We start from the raw sequence: 21834 nt of genomic DNA, 5'->3' as shown, positions 1-21834 counted from the left end.
AAAAAGACCCGGTACGCGAGAGAGGCACCGGGCGACCGGGCCGGGGTGAGTGGGGGCGGCGGGGGGGACGGCGGGAGCGCGGGAAGCCGCCGGCCGCCATCTTGTGGCGGGGGGCGGCGGGGCCGAGACGGGCCGGGCCGCTTCGCCGTGGAGGAGCCACGGCGAAGCGGCCCGGCCCGTCTCGGCCCCGGGGTCTGTGAGGGGAAATGGCGCCTCTGGGGTGAGGGGCAGCCTCGCGTCCCGTCACAGCTCTACCCCCGGCGAGGACGGGCCCCTCTCTGGGGGTCTCCTCCCCGCTGGGTGCTGAGGAAACCTCTCCGGGTTTCCCTCGGCTTAAAGCTCCCAGCTGGGTGGGGAAAGTGTGTTTTAAACCACTAGAGAGGGGAAAGTCCACTATAAAGCTCAGCGAAAGACGCTTTCAGAAGCCGAGTTTAAGTTGTTCGCAGGCTACGGAGCAAAATTAGAAAGTATTTACGGTTTCTGGGGTGGGTTTTTTGCCCGTTTCTAATGGGTCCACAGGAGGTGGTTGAGAAAACTGGGATTATCCAGCCCTGGTCCCAGCTCTGGCAGAAACTTCTTGGGAGTGTGAAAACTCAAAAATACTAAAAAGTATGTAAATACCATGCAGTAGAAGCAGATCTTGGACACTTGCCCAAGACCAGAAAGACTTACATTTGAAAACAGAGATTTTTATGGAGGGAGGAAAACATCTTCAAACTTTCTGACAGCAAATTCAAAGAGTAGAACTAATGATACCAAGATTTCGTGAACAGAGGGAATGTCAGTGCCAGATAAATGGAGGGATAAACATAATACTTTAAAAGTATTGATCAGTGCTCTGGGTAAAGATCAGTATAGGATGATCTTAATGATGTTTGGTGTTAAGACAAAAGGGATTAGGACAGTTTTACTGATACTTGGTGCCGCAAAGAATTGGATTAGATTTTTAATATGAAAACATTTCCTCTAATTTATTCAAATATCACCCAGATAAGTTTAGAAAAGAAACAAAAACATGCACACGTTGGTCTGTAATTGGGATTAAGGGATAAAGAGCTCTGATCTTTTGTGCCAAATTACATAAAACCTCTCTGCTTCATGTCTTATTATACAATGAAACAGAAGTAAAAGGAGACAAAATGGGTACTTGGTGCTGCAAACTCTTCTTACTACATAGCAATTAACAACAGTCTGACATGGTCTCATTAGCGTCAGTGTTTTGCCTCCCCGCTTTTCCTTGTCGCATCTATTTAGAGTATATATTTTTGAAGGTGGGGACAGTCTTTTCCTCAGTGAGTATTTCTACTTGGCGGTGTAAGGTATGTAATAATAATTAGTAAGAGTCCCCAGGGTAATTTGCTGGATTGTAGTCTTATAAAGTAATTACAGATGCAATTAAAACAGAGGACATTTTTGGCCTCTGTGCTCTAGTTTTGGCCTAAAATTGATCGCACCTTACATTGCAAATAATCCTATTAAGGCTGAATGCGTGTGAAATAAGTTGTAATTCATCATGAGTACAGAGGTGGAAATGGAGCCCGAATTTGAGCCGCTGAGTACAACCGGGTACAACTACTGGGCAGATTGTGTAGGGCCAGTTCCATTTTTCTTGGCCAGAGTTAATTTATCTTGCCTTTGTGGTTTTTATTGCCATAATAAGTAAGTTGCAGTAGGCTGAGTGGTTACAAACAGATGTGCTCTGCAGACGATTCCTGACCGACTGACTTATCATGGCCCAAGGACATGTTTTCTTTGACTCAGCCATGCTGTTCGTCTGCACTTTTTACCACCAATTCTTTATTTACTGGAATTTTAAGGCAGTAGCAGGAGCATGGGTCTTCAGACTGATTATTAAAAGTAGCATCTAGAATTTATTTAAAACACCATCTGCAATTTTACTTTATAATGATTGGCTTAAAATTGCATTGTTATAGCTGCAGGAGAAGGTCTGGCTATCCCTTATCTCTCTTCTATCTTCATGCAAAGCTTTTAGTCTAAACACATCTTGGTATGATCATGTATTCCATTGGTAGAGGGGATATGAATTTGAGGGTGAAGCCTCAGCATAACCCCCTTGTCGTTTTCCATATGAATGCTGGTATTTTTCGAGAGGTGGGCTGCAAGCTTGACACTGGAAGGTGGGTAATGATATCAGATTTTCCCAGGGTGGTGATGGAGACGCAGATGAAGGTGTGGAGTGTTGCCTCTTCAGCCTTCCTGTGCCAGTCCACGCTTCACCCCTGCGCAGGAAGGGGTTTTGGAGGCCTAAATCCCGTTATCAGGATTACACAATTTGAGTATCAGGAAAAAAACTGGGTCAAAACCAGGCTGAACCACAGCAGCAGTTGCTCTGGACCTTTATAGTCTTTCTGCGGAATAACAGGGTGGTTCCTGAGTTGCAGTGTCAGTGCTTCTTCCCCACACAAACACTGTTCCCTTTCTCCCATAGTTTGTAATTTTTAATCTATTTCAGCCTTTTCTCAAGCCCTCCAGCAGTGTGTTGTCTTGAGGTAGAGGAGAGGGAAGAAGGTAGCACAGTAGGTTGAAAAATTAGATTAGAGACTGGGGGGGGGAAATGACCAAATGTTTACTTGCTAATGAAGGCTGGCAGTTGAAAGCTCCGACACGTGGAATCAATTAGCAATTGAAGCAAACAGAGATCCGACCAAACCCCATCCTTTCTAATTAGTAGCACTAACTGCGCTCCGCAGGTGAGGTATGCATGCAGATGTGCTTTGCTAAATTTGGCAGATTACTTTCCAGAGGATGGTTCAACTTATTGGCAAAATACTTTACCTCCAAGGAATGGATGTTTTATTACTAGGTTTAGCATCTTTTGGCTCACATCCTGGTTGTTTTTTTTAAAATTTCTGATTGAATCCAGCTAAATGGTGGGATAAAAGCATGGTAGATCTAAGCAAACAGAGGTAGAAGCTGTAGTCATGAACCACACAGGATTTGTTTTGATAACCCTATTTATGTTGTAGCTTTTAAACCAAACAAAATACCTGATTTAAGCAAGAAACCTGAACATAAGCAGCAGCAGAGTTCGTTCTTGACTAGTGTGAGGCAGATCAAAGCTTCCTTGCGTGTTGCTGTTTGGCTGGTGGCAGGGCGGTGCAGAGCTGAGGTCCTGCTGGCACATCAGATGATCCCAGGCACAGAAATAGTCACCGCTGTTAAAAGTTGTGTGGCTCGTCTGTCTCTTTGTGGTGGGGTCGGTGGAGACAGGAGTTTTGGAAGGCTTGCAGGGGTGTGCTGTGTCTTCTAACCTGTGTCAGAATGGCTTTTCAAATAGTACCTGGCAGCTCTTCCTGCATTCCTGCTGCTCCATGTCTTTGTGTGACCCTTTCTCTTCCATTTGCATGTAGTTTGTTGGGTTGTTGTTTGGGTTTTTTGAGTGCTTCCTCCACGATGCTACTGTATGGTGTCCGTAGAAGCTGGAACATGAATGGTGAGAACGCTGGAGCAGGGAGAAGATAGTTGCAGTGAATTTACAGGGTGAGCCACAGTAGTTTCAGCCTTTACTTCCCTTGTTAATGCTAAACTCATGTGCCCTTGCCGTGGCTCTAAGGAGATGCTTTCTTCCCTGTGCTGTGTTCAGTGGATGTCTTCATGGCTAGAGAAGAATGGCAGCATGACACAGGACCCGCGAGCCTGAGCTCTGTCCTGTCCCCTCCTGTGCATGGCAGCCTGGGCTCCGGTTTCCCTGTTGGTGCTGGAGCTACATCCACTTTGGGGGCAGAATATATGTAAGATTGGCATAATGCAGCTTTTCAAATGAGATAGCATAGGACTGGATGACTTAAGGGGTTTTTTTAAATATAGTAAATACATAGGAAAAAGGTCGGTCCCATAAAGGTGTATTTTTAAAAATTTATTTCAAACAGTGCAAGGCCCTTACGTGCTCAGAGTCCTTTTCATTGTCATTCACTTGTATTGAAACCAGGTGCAGATTTCTGTACTTCCAGTGGGTCACCCTTGGCTACAGAAGGGGTGTTGAGAAGGAATTGCCTCTGAAATGCCTGGAGAGGGTCTACAGCTGCCCTTGCTCACTCAGTTGAGAGAGCAAGCATGGCAAGACTGGGGATGGTACTGGGTTGATGGAGAAAATGAGCATCTCAGCTCTGGTTTGTAACTCACTGTACTAAACCTGATACAGGGATATCAGAGCCCAAGGTATCATTTGTTTATCCTTGTTTTATAAATCACAAGATGTTTATAAATCACATTTGGAAAATGGTACTTCTGTGTGGATTGTGGGTGAGGTTTTTTCTCTTTTTTAAAAAGTTAGCTGGAAATTTGGGTTATAACTTTTCAAGGTGAAAGTTGGTTGATGTAGTTGACGTAAAGAAAGCGTGGGGTTCTGGGCACTTGCATAGATGCTCTCAGTGAAGCTCCAAAGGGTGCACAAAATCCTTTAGGAAATTCAGTAGGACTAAGCATATACTTCAGTGCATTGTTGGATCAATAGCAGCAATATTGCTTACAAAATTTGCACATTTTCTTCCCCCGCTCACCTTTATGACTGTGGTATTAATCCATCTGTACTTGCTGAAATTTCTGATGGGAAAGGAGGGTTGGAAAATGGCTTATGTATGTATGCATGCAAGCTGTGCTTTTTTTTCATATTATCTGAAAAAGTACTTCTCCAGGTTTTTGTTTAATTAGTTCCTTGACTAAACACTTCACTTTTCAGACTCAGATGATTTTCTAAGATTCATTTTTGACCTAACCTTTTCTGCAATAGGGACAGCAGTATTTTTGCAATTTCTCATTGTATTAAACACAAAGAAGGTATGTGATGCTTAATTGAAAGAAGTTTGGATGTTTTTATATGGCCGTCTGCGCCAGATTAAACTGCATTACTGAGACTGCAATACCAAGCTATTTAGAAAACAAATACTAGAAGAAAAATCTGGTTTGCAATTTTTGTTGCACAACTATGTACAGAGTATATGAGCGCTATGGCTGGTTCTGCCTCTTGACTTCAGCATCAAATGGATCTGAAAGACAAGCCTGTACTTACTTGTATTTTTTAAGCTTGCTTCGTCAATTCAGTGCACTTTTTTTCTTTTGAAGTACTTGGCATGCATTATTCAAGATGGAACAATTGCTGTTGGTGTCAGTATGACACATGAAGAACTTGTGGAGTAGGTACTGGTAGTTCTGGAGTTTAAGACTAGTCCCCTTAACACCAGTCATTTTGAGTTTAGATAGCCAACCTTAATTATTCCGTATTATTCTGAATTCTTAAGTGTTCAGAAAAGTACAACATAATAAAGTGGCTTCAGAACAGAAGCAAATAAAATAACTAGTGCAGAGATTTGACATCCCTTTAAAGGGTCTATCTGGGAGCCTACACCCAACATGCAGCCATTATAGATGCCAGAAATGTTGGAGGACAACAAAAAGTTGTGGGTAATGTCGTGCTCCTCTTGATTGTTTTCATTAACTACTTCTACTTTAAGAACATGTTTTACTGCAAAATTAATTCTTCGTGTTTTAGTTAAACATGTAAGTGGTGTGACTGAACTTTTAGTTTGCCATTGGAAGAATCACTTTTTTTGCCCCCAGCACTGCAACTTTTATGTTGTCACAAAATTGACTTTATCTTGAATCACAAATCTTATGGCTTCCTTACAGGTCATTAAGTTTTGAGTGAAAATGGTTCTGATAACGAGTGACAGAAAGTATTTATATCTTGCATCTGTTGTTGTAGAAATTGGATCAGGTTTAGAAACGGCAGAAGTTCCAGTGTCTTGCTAGGGAGTGCTTTGGGTTGCTAGCGCAGAGCTTCTTCTGAACGTGACAGTTTTGATGGTATATGATTTCTTTGTGGCACCGGGTGACGTTCATTAGCATGTGCAAGTGTTATCGTGGTTACAAGTGGTTCCCAGAGACTGGGATTAGCAGTGTCACGGTCTCAGGCCTCGAGGAGACATCCCTGGGCCTCCTGGCTGAGCCCATTGAGTGTGAGGTTTGCACAGGGCTTTGTCAGTGGCTGGGTGCCTCCCCCAGAGCCACTGTTCTTCGCAAGCAGGAGGAGATGAAGAGCTGGGGAAAAGCAGCTCAGCACCAAATGCTTTTAATGAAAGTGATAAGATGTGCTTCTGGTCCTCGCTTTCAGTAAACAGAAAGCGTTAACTCTGTGGACATGGAAATAGGTTTTGTACCTTCTTTTGTGTCCCTCCCCTTCTATTTGGAATAGGTTGAAATGCTCAGCAGCATAGTACTGAGTGCCTTGTTCAGCTCCTGCAGCAGAAAGGACAGGAGGAAGGCTGCTTCCTTGCTGGCTTCACAATGTCACATAAATCTAATGAGAAAGGTAACAGAATGAGTATGATTGCAGATGGAGATAGTTAGACTAGAAGTGAGGCAGCGCCGCTCTCAGCCTTCACGTGCTGCCGCCGACTTGCTGCACGCTTGCTTTTCAGTGTGCTCTGTGGAGAAAGCTGGCTGGTACGTCAGCAACGCGGGGAATGGGTTTGTGTGTGAAACAGGTGCTTTGCAGAAAGTGCGTTCATGTAGTAAGCAGCCACAGCCTGTGTGGGTGCTTTTCTTTAAACAGCTGAAATAAATATGTATGTGTGTGTGTGTTTGACACAACTGTGTCAAGAAACCAAGAGATAGCAGCTTACGAACTACAATGCTGGTTTGGGCTTAATACTGGGATCAGCTGCTGGGTTTAGAGTAAACTCACAATATTGCTGTCTGATCTTATAAATTTATTTAAGTCACATTGACATGGTGCCTATTTATTTGTCTCCCAGCACAGTGCTACCTAAGCATAATCCGTACATTAATGTGTACTTAAGGTAACCTTGAAAGGGCTGTGTTGTACAAATGAACACGGCAAACTCCTGAAAACCAAAGCAGTTTATCTTAGCAGTCCTGCGGCGGAGCTAAGACAAAAAGTGTTTGCTTCTCCTCTGTTCCAGCCCATGCTGCAAGCCCAAGGCCTCCCTCGCTAATCTTTCAGAGCAATATTTGCCTTGTTTTGTAGTTACAATTTTTCTCTCTTTTCCTGAGAAACAAAAATTAGTAGGAGTGCAATGGGTGGAGCTTGGGATTCCTCAATTCTGAATTTTATCTTTTTTTTTTTTTTCTTCACTGACATAGATAGTGAAAGCACTTAAGCCTTCTTCACGCTGTTAAATGCTTGCTGGTGACTAACGCTTTCTCTTGTGACATTGGTATGGTTCCATTGCAAGCTCTGAAAGTTCATTTCAGTCCCTGACTGATGAGGGTCCTGGAGGTGAGGCTGGGGGTTTTTGGTAGTGGTATTAGTTCAGCCTTGCAAAATATTACTTGCTCGAGGTGAGTAATAGGTTTTGATGGGTAAGTAAAGTATCATCAGTCATCACCATAGCAAAGGACAGGCAAATGATTTTTGTGTCTGAAGTGGTAAGTGTTCAAAGCAGTTCCTGAAACCAGATTAGTTGTGCCCTGCGAGAAGTCATGAATTATTTTGTTTGTTTGTTTCTGTTTAAATTGCAGTTCAGTTCTCCAGTAACGTCATAAGAGTGACTGGCAGATCTAATGCGTTGGGTGTTAGACACCACTGCCAAATCTTACAAGAAACTGGGGATGCATGGAGCTCTGAATGCCAACTCGCTTTGAGTGCGTATATATTACACTGAATTAAATGACCAGCTTTGCTAGGTTTCCCTTGCTGTTTCAGTGAAGAAAGGTGATTTGTAAGTCGGTTATTCCCAGAACAGCATAGTATCAGATGGTTTTCTTGGTGACAGCTGCTTCTCGAATGGAATGTTGCCTCCTGGTACATGGAAGCTTAGCCAGAAGGGCTGCAAACTTCAGTGTTGTTACTTGATTTACAATCTTTGGGTTTATTGCACCGTTGTTTCTCTCACATTTACCCTTATATAAAGACACTGAAATCCTCATGTCATTGGAAATCAACCAGGCAGCATATGAAATGGGATTTCTGTTGAAATGTTTCTCTTCCCATTAGATCTGATGGCGTATAGAGAAATATAGTGAACCCCCATCCACCCATTTAGCCTTCACACTTTTGTTGGTATGAACTTACGCTTTTTTCCTTTTTTTTTTCTTTGTCTCCTAACTAAGGCAAAATGGATGTTAAAAGCCAAAGCTGCTTTTCTACAGTAATGATGAAGCAGTTTCCCAAGGCTGCACTGTGGTTCCATGGCAGAAACAAGATCAAAACTTGAGTATTTCAGACCTCCTCTGCCTATGGATTCCCTTATCTAAAGCACAGAGGTCTGGGTGGTAGCATATTAATTATGAGCCATTATCTCTGCAAGCATGGTAGTCATTTATCATTTCATAAATCTGAATCTGCGACTTGGGACTGAATGACTCATCTTAGTTTTGCTATATCTTCTTTTGCGTTAATGTTTCTGAGTCTTAAGATGTTAAAGATGAAAAGCAATCACAAATACGGACAAATGGGGAACATTTGTGCCTGACTATTGCTCTTCAAAATTTTTCAAGTTAGTTTCTGCTGTCTTTTTAATTGCATAGCTTGCTTCCTTTTATTGGGCTATCTTGATTTTTATTGTAGATTTTACTGATAGGGAGCATTATAAGAAAAGTAATTTCTTTATTATATTTTTCTAGGAGTTTTACTGGATTTATAAAATAGAGAGATGAAAAAGGGCCATTATTGTATCAGATCTTCTCTGGTTAGTACAAGATTATTTTCTGCATTGTGATTTTTGACAATTTTCCTTGCCCAGTTTTAAATAAATTCTACAACTTCTGTTCAAGTATCTTCCAAACTCCTTCTCCCAGGGGGAGCTCTGCAAATAGTCTTGGTGTTTGAGCTTCTTTATTTTTAAAGCCTGAATGCAAAGAGTAACATCTAAAAAGTGATAGTTTTGCCCTTGCTGAAACTGGCATCAAAACACTGGCTGCAAACAAGTGTTTATAGATATACAAGGCTACATCAAATATTAATGTATGGCGAGCCTTTGACTACAGTTGTTCAATAACACCCTACATAAGGCTGATTCAGTCCAGTTCATAAATCTCCATACAGCCGTGGCACGCAGTGCTGATGCTGATCTGTTCTGTGTACGTAGCCAAGGACACCAACTGCGGATCTTCCGCACCTGCAGTTCAGTTGGAACTGCTGGAAGCCGAACTGGCTTCTGCAGCTTGACTGCTGGTCCACTTTGCTCCCGTTTTCACCCTCCTGACTCGTTTTGACTAGCCTATATGCCACTAATCTTCGCCATTATGCAGGATTGTAAGTAGCTGGAATTTTATATTTGGGAGGGAAAAAAAAAAAGAGGAGGAACTCCTCCTATAGGGATTAGATTGTGATACCCAAAGATACTTGGTATTGCAGTTTACAAAGGTCTGTCCTGCTTTTGACCCAATTAAGATAATCATAAAGAGCTGTGATGCTTGAATTAGAGTTGCAGGAATGCTCAAATGTCATAAATTATCCTACATCAGATCTGTGGGTTTGCCTTTGGCTGAATTAAACTTACACTCTCAACTTGTAGGTAGATGGTCTAGCATGTAGAAGGCTTCCGATCAAGAGCGGAATTCACCTGCCCTAATTTAAGCACTCGGCAGTTAAAACCCTGCCCTGGCCATGTGTCTTAAGGCACTTTCCGGTGCTAAAGGAGAGAAACAATCTGCCAAAGGCAGATCAAGCACATGGTCCTTGGATGATGCCTGCTCTTAACTCTGTTAACTCTAGTTAAGAGCTCAGAGTGACCTTGTTGAACTCCGGTGTTCAAATGTCAGAGCAAAGACCCCCATCATGGGCAGTTTTGACCCATTCCCACAGGAATGCAGTTAGACCTGTCAGCTAGCCTGTGCTTTTTCGAACTTAACATCAGTGGTTTTTCTCGCACTGGAAAAATTAGTAGAGCTAACCGTTCCAAGGGAAGGTTGTGAATCTTTTTTTCTTTTTTTTTTTTAAAAGCAAGCAGTTATAGGTTGAAAATATTCAGGTTATGTTTAAAGGACAGGAACGTGCAGTTAATTTATGGTCAGTGTTTGGTTAATGTCTACCGCAAAAATAGTTGAGTAATTGGATATGGGGAGCCCATATAGCAGTATGGCTTTTAGTCAGGTCTTCTAATGGAGCCCATTAGTGTATTTTCTGGGATGTGAAAGCAATACATGGAGCTTAAGCGTTTTAAGAGCTTTATAGCATTTCTGGCGTAGAGCCTTGGCATTATAGCAGTATAGAGGGACCTGGCAACAGCCGTTAGATGCTGCTGTTCCCCCCAGAGCTGTACAGACTTGTCACTTGTCTATAGTATATGAGTTTGTGCATGCACCTGTATATTTGTGTTTCTGTAATTTTAAATCCTGCTACTCCTAATATCCAGACCAAAGCTTTTACTGAATCCAGAGACCCCAGGATCTTGCCAGTGAACTGTAATTGGCAAAAACGTCATACAAATGAAGTAACTGTTAAAACTTACTGGTTTATCATTTTGTCCTCAAACTGCACATATGCTTAATGCTCTTAACTTTCTATTCATATTTACTTAAGTGTCATGGGCAACATGCAAGTTTGACATTTCTTCCCATCTTTTGAAAGTAGTATTGCTCTGAAAACCCTTGGTGAAATGTAAGCAACAGGCCTGTTTATTCTATGCCTCTTTTTTTGTTTTGTTTTGTTTTCACACCCTAGTTTTCTTTCTTAAAATTAAATAAAGAGCCCAAAGGCTAAGCAGAAAGATGGAACAGAATGTCTTGGAGAGAACCATCAGCATCCCGACAGCAGACTACGATACATTGAATGCCTTAGACTGGAAAGACGGCATTGGTACCTTGCCTGGTAGCAACATACAAGTAAGAAACCAAGGAACACAATACATGAGTGGCCACCATTCCTTTGGCAGCACAGAACATTTGCAATATGTTTGCAAATAAAAATTGTGCAGAGAAAACACTTTTAAACAACTGGGTTGGCATTACCAAGGAAGTAGTGAAATTTTAGTAATGTTTCTGAAAGCCTGGTGATACTCCCTCTCCCCTTCTAATTTCTTGCTCTATTGATTTCTAAAGGCAGGAAGTATTTTAAGTAATTGTTTTCTGCTGATAGAAGTTATGGGCCTGATCTTCCTAATTCTCAGTAATGTCCATACAACATACTCAGGCAAGAAATCCCATTAATTTCAGCCCAGCATGAGAAAGATGTTTTCTCTGAAAGACAAATTTTCTCAACTTGTGGGGCTGAGTCTTTAGGTTCTTTTCACATCAGTGATTGTTTTTTGTAGCTTTTGACAGCTGTCTGTATCTTATGTATTCACGATAGTGACAAATACAGCTCTTGAGTAAATCAGAACCAAGATCTGATGGTCACAAACATGGTGTTCTATGTTAGATGAGGGAGTCTGTTGACAGTTTCCCAAATTACCTTCAACTGTTACTTCAGATTGCACTTCTGATGTCTGAAAATGAATACATAAAATTGCCTTCAAGGCTGCAAGTTCTGAATCTTGGGGGGGGGGCGGGATATCAATTCCAAGTGAAATAAATTGGAGCTGAAGGGACTTGAGAGCTCTGAAAAATCAGGTTGTTGGTATCACATCAGGCATTCAGAATCAGGACCTCCACCTTCTGGAAGTGTTGACAGTCTTCCCCTTCCTTCCCTCCTCCTCCTCCCTTTGTGCAGAAAAGTCTTCTACATGGGCTGTCAGACCTCGCTTTGGCTATGAGGAAAATGCTTCTGCCAGCAGATGTCGAGAAAACGTGGATGAACTTGCATGCTTGGAGTATTTTGAGATCAGTGGTTTACACTCCCATAAAACTGACATGGAATTGGGTCTTCTCACTTTCTAGGAGGTCCTTTGGATGATTATTTTGCAGTGGCCCAACTTTTGCCCTGTATTTAATCAAAGTCATTATACTTCTGCTTCTTAAAGGAACTTAACAGTGTATTGCCACAGGTTTTTTCTTAAACAGCAGTAATGTTCCTTTGCAGAAACAGCTTCACTTTTATTGATTCCTTGTAATAGTAGAGAATCAACAAAGCACCACATTATTTATTAGGCTGAAAGACACAAAATAATATTGTATTGTTTTATATTGGATGGACAAGTATAAGAGCACCAAGTACCACAGTTAGTGAGTCTGCTAGAAATGTTTAGCTGGAATATGATAACTAGCTGCACAGGAAGCCACTTCGGTCATAAGATGCCAAACACTTACTTTTTTCGCTTTTGCTGTTTAATCCTTTTTTCCCTTCTCTTCCTGCTATATTCCAGTTCTTGCATGCACAATGAAATACATTTTTCCTTAATTCTCTTCAGAAAATTCTCAGGAAGGACAGATAGTTTCTGGAGGGTTTGTGTGGATTTCATACTAGCAAACATGCTATATTGAACTCCTTTGTGTAAAGAAAGATGCAGTTCTGATAGTAACACAGTTATGCATTTTCAGAACTTAGGAATGAGGGATACTGCCTTGAAGAGTGTCTGGATGAAACTGTCGGTTGCCTCCATGGATCAGCCAGTCTTCAGTATCAGATCAGAGACTGTTAATAAAGATGCTCGTTGTTTTTCTAATGCAAACTTATGTTTTCTTGGGGCTGGGCTTCACCAGTTCATGTGGCTGCAGGTACGCCATGAAATTATTAAAGGAGGAAATAACAGCCTGCTGTCTTTACTGGTTTGAGCTGAATAAGAACCGTTAATTTGTATGCAGGAGTGTCACTACCCCAGAGACTAATCTGCTAATACAAAATGACATTGGCACCCTTCCCCACCTCCAGCTGCGAGCTCTGCTTCATGCGAGCTCTGCTGCTTAATGGCACGTAGAACTCTGGAGATGCTCCTTCCACTGACCTTCTGCTCATGATGCTGAGCTGCCCGTTATCAGCCATAGCAAGGAACCCCTGGGATCTGCACTGTTGTGCTGCTGCTCTTCTGGCATTTGGGGAAAGTCATAGGTTTCTTCTCTAAACTGGATGTTCTCCTGCAAGAAACTTAGTCCACTTAGGATTATCATTTCTTTGAAATGAATTGTTTCTCTTGGTGCTGAAATAAAAATGATGTTCTGTCTCTTCAGGGCTGGAGAGGAAGAAGTGAGCTTTTTAGAAGCAAGTCCAGCATCTTTGAAGCTTTAAGAAATACAGGCTTCAGATAAAAAAGAGGGAAGAGGGGGAAGAATGTTTGGAATAAGGCTTTGATGGGGTGCTGGAGGCAGGATCCTGAGCCCAGGAAGTATGCAGGAGTAGAGGAAGAATGGTGCTTCTCAATGCAGTGAGGAGCCCTGCTTCAGAGGTGAAGCAAATGCTTTTAAACTGGGTTTAGCAGGTTTGAGTGAAGAGCAGATGGCTGAGAAAAGATCCCAAACTAATAAAGTGCTGTGAATAAAAGCTTTGGAGCAGAGGTTGCAAATTCAACCCACCTTTGACTTGTATCTTTCATTCTGGAGCTCAGTAGCTCCGTATTGCAGACAGTAAAGAAGATCAAGGAGTGAGTAATCTAGAGCTATTTGCTCATCAGAAAGGTGATCTGTAAAAATCTTTTTTTTTTTTTTTTTTCTGGTGCTCGGTTGCCTTTGCAGATCGGGACTAGTAAAAGATACACATTGAATTGACACTACTTGGCACACTTTAATAATTTTATCTGGAGCACTGAGTGTTTCTTCATAGCCTAAGAAAATTTTTAAGCTTAAAGGATAAGAGTCTCTGAAGTCTGCCACATATTGTTCCTTTTCCATAGCTACCCCATGGTGTAAGCACTTTGCTCTGTGTCTAGAGAGGTTTTCTTGTTCTGCATCTGAATTTACTCTTGGCCTGTAGTAGGACAGGCGTTCTGTGTGCAGGATTGGTAGGTAGGTGCTGTGTTGGGAGCAAAGGATGGGTGTGCTAGCAGAACCTCCGTGGGAGGGTCACCTAACCCAGCAGCTGATGGAGGGTTTCTTAAGGGTCAAAACGTGGGGGAGCCGGGACTGGAGTTTGGATACTGTGACTCCTGGCTGTACTGGTATGTGTCACCTACCCACCTGCGCTGCCTGTGGCTTCTGATGAGTGTATGTCTAGGTTGTTTGGAAACAGTTGGTTTGGACTTGAGACCCTCCCCTCTGCCTTTGGGTCAGGGCCCCACTGTGGCTTTCACTAATAAGCCTGTGCAAGGAGGAGCTTATCAACTGAGAAAGGCTAGTTATTCCTCTGTGTCTGCTGTTCTTCAACAGTATTGCCTCTGCCTATCCCCACATTCCTCTGCTCCTCTAGGAAGTTCATTTCCCACCAGACTGTCAAGTGTCATTGAAGAAGGTTTGAGAACTGCTTGGCCTCTTGCAGCTCCAGATGCTTGCTGTGTTTGTGCAGTCCCAGCTGTGCTCTGAGGTGTTTAAAGCCCAGCCAGCACCAGCTGGAGGATGTATCGGACAAGTTCTCCACTGGAATGTGACCTTTCTGTCAACAGCTGGGTGATTCCTGCTTGCACTGAGATTTTAGGGAAGTTGCTGTAATACATGTAATAGTGCTTTGTTGGATGAATTTGAACTGTCAGAGCAGAGTTTTGGGCCTGCAGAGTTTTGGGTTAAATTGCTTTTCTGATGGTATTTATTCTGATGTGTTCATCAGAAGTCCAGGTTTTATAAGGGGAGCACATCCAAAGCAAGTGGAATTAACATTGCTTTCCTTTGTTGACAACAAAATGCATTGTTGGGGTTTTTTGGGGGCCTGTTGGTGGCATTTTGAGGAGGAGTTGCGTGTTTCTCACTTTTATTGTTACTTATTTTAAATGCTTTTTAATGTACATTCAGCCATTTCGTTTTGTCCCTTACCTAGTTGCTCCTCAGGGAATCCTATTCCTTCTGTCCCCCATCCTAACCCTTTTACTACTGCTTATTTGCTTGCTTTCTTGTCTTACCTGCAGTTCCGTTTAAATGAGTTTGGATTGCTAGAAATCATTACTGAAGTAGAAGCAGAAGCCATAAAAACTCTTTCAGCCTCAGCAGTAAATGCCAGCCCAACCAGCTTTGCTCCTGCTGCTATCAACGCTTCCACTGCCTCTAGCCCTGATTTGGAAGGTGAGCTTTTTGCTGTGGAAGAGAATATACAGTTTCTGAAAAAGCTTCTAGAAACAGGTCTAACTGAAATGTGTATTTTAGTAGAGTGGTGCTCCCTGGCGCAGCGTGTGGAGTGAGTCACTGTCTTATTTCGAACATTTTAGGAGTATTTAGAGTGAATGTAATTACTGCATAGTCATAACAGTACCTGGCACACGCATTGTGCTTGCCTTCGTGGAAGGTAAGTGTGGTTATATGAATGTTCTGGGCTAGATTTGTCGATGTAGTCAAAAATCCCTCTCACGCTGAGTTTTAACTTACATCCTGGGATCTCTTTTAAGTGGTGATTCTGGGAAGTTGGACCCCCTTCTTTCCAGGGTAGTGGATCATCACTGACATCAGTGTTTCTCCGTAACACCAGTGATTTACTTGCCATGACAGCAATTAAGTCTGCATCCACATTAAACCAAACTGCCTGTTTGGGGGCTTTGAGACTGGAATGGTCTGGTCATATGTACCTTATTAAATACTCCCAGCCTCCAGAACAGAGTGGCTGCACCCGCTGGGCAGCATCTCAGCTCCATGCTAACTCCTGAATCATGCTTGGGAGTTGCTTGAGATGGTGCTGGGTGCCCTGGGCTAAAGATGCATGTGGCTTAGTTACAGGACCTGGCACTGTCTGATTTACTCATATAGCTGTGCCTTAGCTGACTGCTCTCGGGAGTGACGGGAGTTTCCAGCGTTTTTCCTTTCTCTGGTTGCATGCATTACACAGCATGGAGCATGAATGGATGGCACAGAGTTGTGCTAAACTGGGATTCCTGGCTCAGGATGAATTCCCAGTAGTGTTAGTTATCTTTGCAAGAACATCCTGGAGAATCTCCTCTAACCTGGCTCATGCCAAGAGTTACACTATTAGCCATAAGAGTTTTGAGGTTTCCAAGGCTACTGTAATTGAAATTAGGGGAAAACTGAGTTTTAACAGGATAATACAAGCATATTACTGGACATGTGTTAAAGAATTTTCAGTCATGGGTTTCTCTAGGTTTGCTTTGTGAACTACTCAGAGTTGGGCCACCACTGCAGTGAATGGCAACCTTCCAAAAATTTCTCAGTCTTATATACCCTTTTACTACCCATTATCCCTGTCCAGAGTCTTTGTAATTTTCCAGTTGATCTCGCTTCCCATGTCGTTATCATTCATCATCATCTTATCCATTCTTCTTTTGTTCTGTCCGGTCATCATCGTGTGAGTTTCAAAGTCTGTCTTGGGTCAGTCATCTTCTCATCCCCTTTACTTTGAACTCTCGTACCTACACAATTCTGAAAACTCTCTGGTTGTTCCATTAACTATTCCACATTTATCTTTGTAAGTTCTACATATCTTGTTCACTCCCCCAGCTACGCACCTGTATCTTCCTGATTTTTCATCTTTTGTTTCATCTGTCTCTACTGATTAGTTTGACTGGGTTTTAATCCGGTCCTGAATTGGGGCTATACAAGGCGGGCAGGCTGAGAACACTGTTCATGGCCTGTTGAGCAGCTCTGTTGCCATTAATAACCTTAACCCATTCTATATTAATTTCTAACAATCTTATAGTCCTAAATTTTCTAAAATCTTCTGCAACATGCACATCAATGTAATGGACAAGAAATATCTCAGTTCTTTGCAGACCTGTTCTTACTCTGTTTATCCAGAAACGAGTAGCTCTAAACAGAATATTTACATAACCTCTGAGCTCTTCATTCCAGACCACTCGGTTAAGCTGGCGAGCCTCACTTTGGTAAATCACTAGTTTCCTCTGATTAAATTACTCACCATTTCAGTAGAGCTCCCTCACAGATGTGCCTGAGTGTATTCTAGAGGGTACTAATGGAGACCAGTGCTAGGGAGTGAGTAACGATTAAGTGCTCTCATCCCAAGAGTACCATTAGCCATCCAGCATAAGGTCATATTTTAAAAGATGCTCTTGGTTAAACATGACAGCATGTGGTTGTGGCATAGGGAGCCTTTGATAGGTTTGCCTGATGCCTTGTACTGAAACATCTTCTTCTAAGGTGGTGGAAGGAGACTTGAGAATTAGCTTGGGACACACAGGCATCACAGGACAGCAGCTGGAGCTTATTCAGTGTCTCAATGTCTTCAACATCACCAGTGCATCCTGGTGCAGTAATTTAAAGGACATTAACTCTTTGTATAAGGTCTGTGTTAGCGATGCTGGATCCCTAGTCAAGGCAGAGCTACATCATGGAAGTCATACATCCCTATGGAGGGAATTTCTTCTTTGAGGAGAGAACTATCTCTCATCTTGTTGCCTGCCTGGACAAGTGTCTGCCAGTTGGTTTTCCCCAGGATTTTGATGGAACTATTTCTGGGTTTTGGTAGGAAGGCTTTGTACCTGTCTTCCCTGCTGGCTTTTCTCATCTCGAATTTCATTGTAAGCTCTGCAGGTTCACTTACACTTACAGGCATTCACTTACACTCCTGCTGATTGTGGGTCATTCTCCTCATCTGTGCAAGCTGAGGAGATGTCAATCTATCAGGTGAAGAACTGGCTCTTACATGGACACCTCAGCACTAAGAATTTTTCACACCCTTTTTGTCCAAGTGTATTCCATAGATCAGTGTGACTTCTAATTGAGCAGAGCTCTTCAAGCACTCTTGGTTCTTGCAGGTTTTCCCTGTTTTGTCTTTTCCCTGCCTGGAATCATTGGTCCCCAATGGCACGGCGAGAGGCTTTAAGTTGTGATACAAGCAGGCATGCGTGCACTCTCTGCGTAGGCAGTCTGTCTGCCCAATTCCAGCCAGAACCATCTGACATCCATATTGGGCTATAGGGAGCAATCAAATATAAATGAAAAATGTCAGTCGTCTTAGCAGAATGAGTACAAGTACTGGTAAGGAGACTATGAAAATGGCTTTAAACAAAAAGCAAAGTGACTCATATCTCAGCGTTCTGGATTTTGTGGTTTGTTGTGTTTTTTCTCTTTTTCTTTTAAAGCATTTAATGGTGCATTCAAAAATGGGTTATCAAACCAGTGCACACAAACGGTGCCACTAAATGCAGAATAGGAACGATGTATACGTAGGAGCACAATTTGCATGTCAGGTTACTTGAGCAAAGTATGCATTGGCATAGTGCAGATGCCTGGTAATGGGTATCACTGTAATTGTGTTTTGGTAAAATATTAAACATAAATTAATTTGCATTAGGAAGAACTGAAATCATAGGAGAAAGTAAACATAAATGATATATTGGAGTTATTCCTTACATTTTCATGCTTTCATTCAGATGAAAAATTGATATAGATCCCTTGCTAGATACAGAAATAATTGTTTCTAATATCCCATCAATAATGTGCTGGTTTTAGAGGCTGCCTATGAAGGATTTTCATATGTACAAAGTACGTAAAGGTGAAAGTTTTTAAAGTTAACCAGTTGTATTAAAATTATCCAAACACGATGGACTTGTTTGACATTTGTCTTTCAAGTTAGAGGGTTACTAGGAATAAAGAAGTATAAAAAGATTTGTAACTGTGTCCTGGTTATAGCCTTGAGTTTATATCCTCCTTTATCACTTTTATGGGGGCAGGGTTTCTCCAGAATTAAAATATTACTGATAAAAGGGTTTTTTTCTTTAATGAGGTGGTACACTCTTTCTATGTGCCAGCACACAGATAATAATTACTTCCCTCACCATGGGATACTGAGGGTCACTTAATAAAAGTTTGTAAAGGACTTTGACAGAACTAGTTGCATGAAAGGTGTTTTAACATTTTAATTTAATAGTTTCCTCTTTCTTTGCTTCCACAGTGCCCAGAGAACACGTGCCCTGCTCTGATTTCCAAACCTGTGAGCAAATGGATTGCTTTGAGAATGGAAAGTTTTGTACTCAAACAGGCTCCCAGCAGCACAGGTAAAGAAACCCCAGCTTCTTCCTGTTCTGTGTTTAAAAACATTTAAAGAGAACACTGTGTTAGAGAAGAGCGTTGCTGTGAGTGAAATCTTCAGAGCAAGTGTTACCATGGCATGGCTGAGGCAGTGCCACCTGTACGGCTCTGCTGATGACTTTCCTGTTACTCCTGAGCTTCCCATGCCCAACAGAGGAAAGATCCTCTCTAGAGCTCTGTCCTCATTTCTCTTCCCAGCCTGAGGAAACACTGGTTGTGTGCTTGATGCCTCAGTTCCCCATCCTACTACAAATAAGGATGATACCTTAACTTTCTGTAGAGTTGTAAAAAGGCAAAATTAAAAACCCTCTCAAGCTGCTCTGGTGGTGAGAGCTGTGCCGGTACTTTGGGGTGCTTTTAAAAGACACATATCTGGCAAATCCTGCAGACACGATTCACTTATTTAGGTTCTCAGCCCAGGCGTCCTCGTTCTTCTGAAGAGGTACAGAGACACTGGGAATACTGCAGGAGTATTGTTGCACTTTTAATTTGATTTTGTTTTCAATTTTGGATGTTTAGTGATACCAGAGACATTGCAGATGATTACAGAAACAGGGGAAATAGTAGAAATCTTAATACCAGCAGTGGCTGTCAGGTGAATGAGGCTGACAGACCTGTCAAACGTCTCAGAAGAAAGAGAAGACTGCTTCTGGAGTCTGAGGATGACGAGGAAAATGCAGATGAGGATGAGGTAAATGAGGCTGCATGTATTTTCTTTAAAGAGAACTGTGAAAAGCAGGGAGAATTCTGTGTCTCAGATTTCACTGTGCGATGCAAACTGAGAATGGTCTGGGTCTGGTCCTCGTTTACATCAGTAATGAGAATATCTGTTCTGAGGTCTGATTAGTCATAAGGGTGAATAGCTCATATGAAGTCAAGGTCAAGATTTCAGACTGTAACTTTATAGGTGTAGTTATAGCCCTGTGCACCAAGTGTATTTCACAGTAATAAAACCACATGCCCCCCAAAATACTTTCTCTAACTACAGTCAAGTACTATTACGTGATATTGAAGATTAGTGTCAAACTGCAGAGTTTGATTGCTTTTTATTAGGTGCTTGCATGCACACTCACTACACTACTAGAAACCTGTATTAATGGCGGATGAATAGAAGTACCTCAGTCCTGACCTGATCTTTTCTTAACTTTGGTTAAGCATCTCACTCCCTTTAGGGGCCCTTCTTTGTGCAAGCCTGCACACTGCTACTGTGTGCATAGCGTCTTAGGCCTGAACCATTTTATTTATATTCACATACTGCACATGCTTTTGTAATGCAGAGATGCTGGGGTAGGTGTTCGTTGGAAATGCAAGCTGAAACTTCTGATGTCATGAACAGTTTAACTCATCTTGTTGCCCAGCTTTTCTCTGTGATGTGTGTAAGATGTTTTAAAGTACGTCTGTTTTCAGAAGTACTTGCGTTCTGTCTCTTCCCCCTTCTCCTACTTGTTTGAAACTGCCCCCCTGTCTGTTCTGGGGCATCTTTGGCAGGCAGCTTTGCATTTCAGATTTTGCCCTTTTTGGTTTGTTTTGAGAAATGACAACCCTGGGTGAATTACATGAGTCTGAAAACCACATAGAAGAAATGTGAATGGTAATCTGGCTTGGAGTGTGACACAGGGAGACCACATTTTCTGGGGTGTTCATCTATGACAGTAGTTACTTGAACCTTCCTTCAGGGCTTCATAAATGATTTTTTTTCTGTATCCATTCCCTGGCATAGATGGACGTAAGAACCTCTGAAAGGAAAACGAAAATGGAGCATTACAGTAAGGTTGCTTACATGAGCAGTAAATCCTGCATTGCAGAAAGCAAATCCTGTGTATTGTAATGGAGATTTTGGGCCCGTGCTGCTCTTCAGTAGCCATATTTAAATGAACTTCAGTAGCATATATTAAATAATTTGTAAAGGACTTTGGGATACTGCAGGATCAAGTTATATATGTAACATACCCTACTAATGTTCTTGCAGGGTTATTCGAAAGAAAATAATGCTAGCTAATAGTCCTGTTAGTTACATGTTACATCCTTATTGTACCTGCATTGTGAGATGATCAAAGAGGGAGGAAAAAACAATATTGCTAAACTTTTTTTTAACATATCTGTGTCTAGGAGAAGAATAAATCAAATAATATGAAAAGCCGCAGAAACACTAAACCAATAAAACAAGGTGAGCTAAGCTCATAGTCTCTTTTCTTTAATGTTTATAGATTATTTTTTTACTAGCTATTATAAAATGAATAATAGTAAACAGGAGAGGAAAGGACAGTAGAGCTCATTTCACATTCAGAATAGCTTATTAGGTACATAACCCTTTTACCACAGCCAGTCTTCTGAAATGTATTAGCAAGAATGGACTAGATTTGCCTGCACGATAGGCACAGTATAGAGGATCTGGAAGGAGACAGCCTGATCCAAAGCTCACTGAAGACAATAAGAATCTTTTTTCCATTGACTTTGGAGAGCTTCATAACCACAGACTACACATGCTAAATAGAAAATAAGTTGGAAACAACATGTGATTGATTATAGAATATGGGTTAAATTTATTATATACCTTAAAGGAGTTAGCATATGTAAACTGGGGGGAGATTTTTCATATGCATTTAAAATGTAATTTTCTGTGTGTATGACCGTGGTCCTACTAGAATGAATCCAAGCACCTACCCAAGTTGTTGTTTTCATCATCTGTGTACTGGTAGCTGCCTCTCTAGTAGAGGCATTGTGGTATTAGCAGGTTATAAATATATGTGTGTATATATAAAAAAAAATCTTGTGAACTGAAAAAAAATTCACTTGGTTTTTCATCTTCTTTGTTTTAGGTTTATTTCAGCTGCAATTATATGCCTCTCTGTGCTGTCTTTTAGTTTATATCTAACCCCTTATTTCTCTGTGAAATATAAGGAG

The 21834-nt window shown here is 41.7% G+C and overlaps 1 protein-coding gene across 1 annotated transcript in view; it reads left to right on the top strand.

Annotated features, from left to right (window-relative positions):
• The first annotated feature begins 3615 nt into the window (after positions 1-3615).
• Positions 3616-21834, top strand: part of LOC126047305 (lethal(3)malignant brain tumor-like protein 4) — a 49009-nt gene continuing 30790 nt past the window's right edge. The window contains 6 exon segments of the mRNA XM_049820800.1: positions 3616-3700; positions 3703-3752; positions 14847-15000; positions 18794-18896; positions 19450-19621; positions 21040-21097. Coding sequence (XP_049676757.1) covers positions 3616-3700; positions 3703-3752; positions 14847-15000; positions 18794-18896; positions 19450-19621; positions 21040-21097 — 622 coding nt within the window.

The sequence above is a fragment of the Accipiter gentilis genome, chromosome 17, assembly GCF_929443795.1.
Source record: "Accipiter gentilis chromosome 17, bAccGen1.1, whole genome shotgun sequence".
Lineage (NCBI taxonomy): Eukaryota > Metazoa > Chordata > Aves > Accipitriformes > Accipitridae > Astur > Astur gentilis.
Note: the sequence above shows the minus strand (reverse complement) of the source record. Positions and strands in the feature narration are given on the sequence as shown.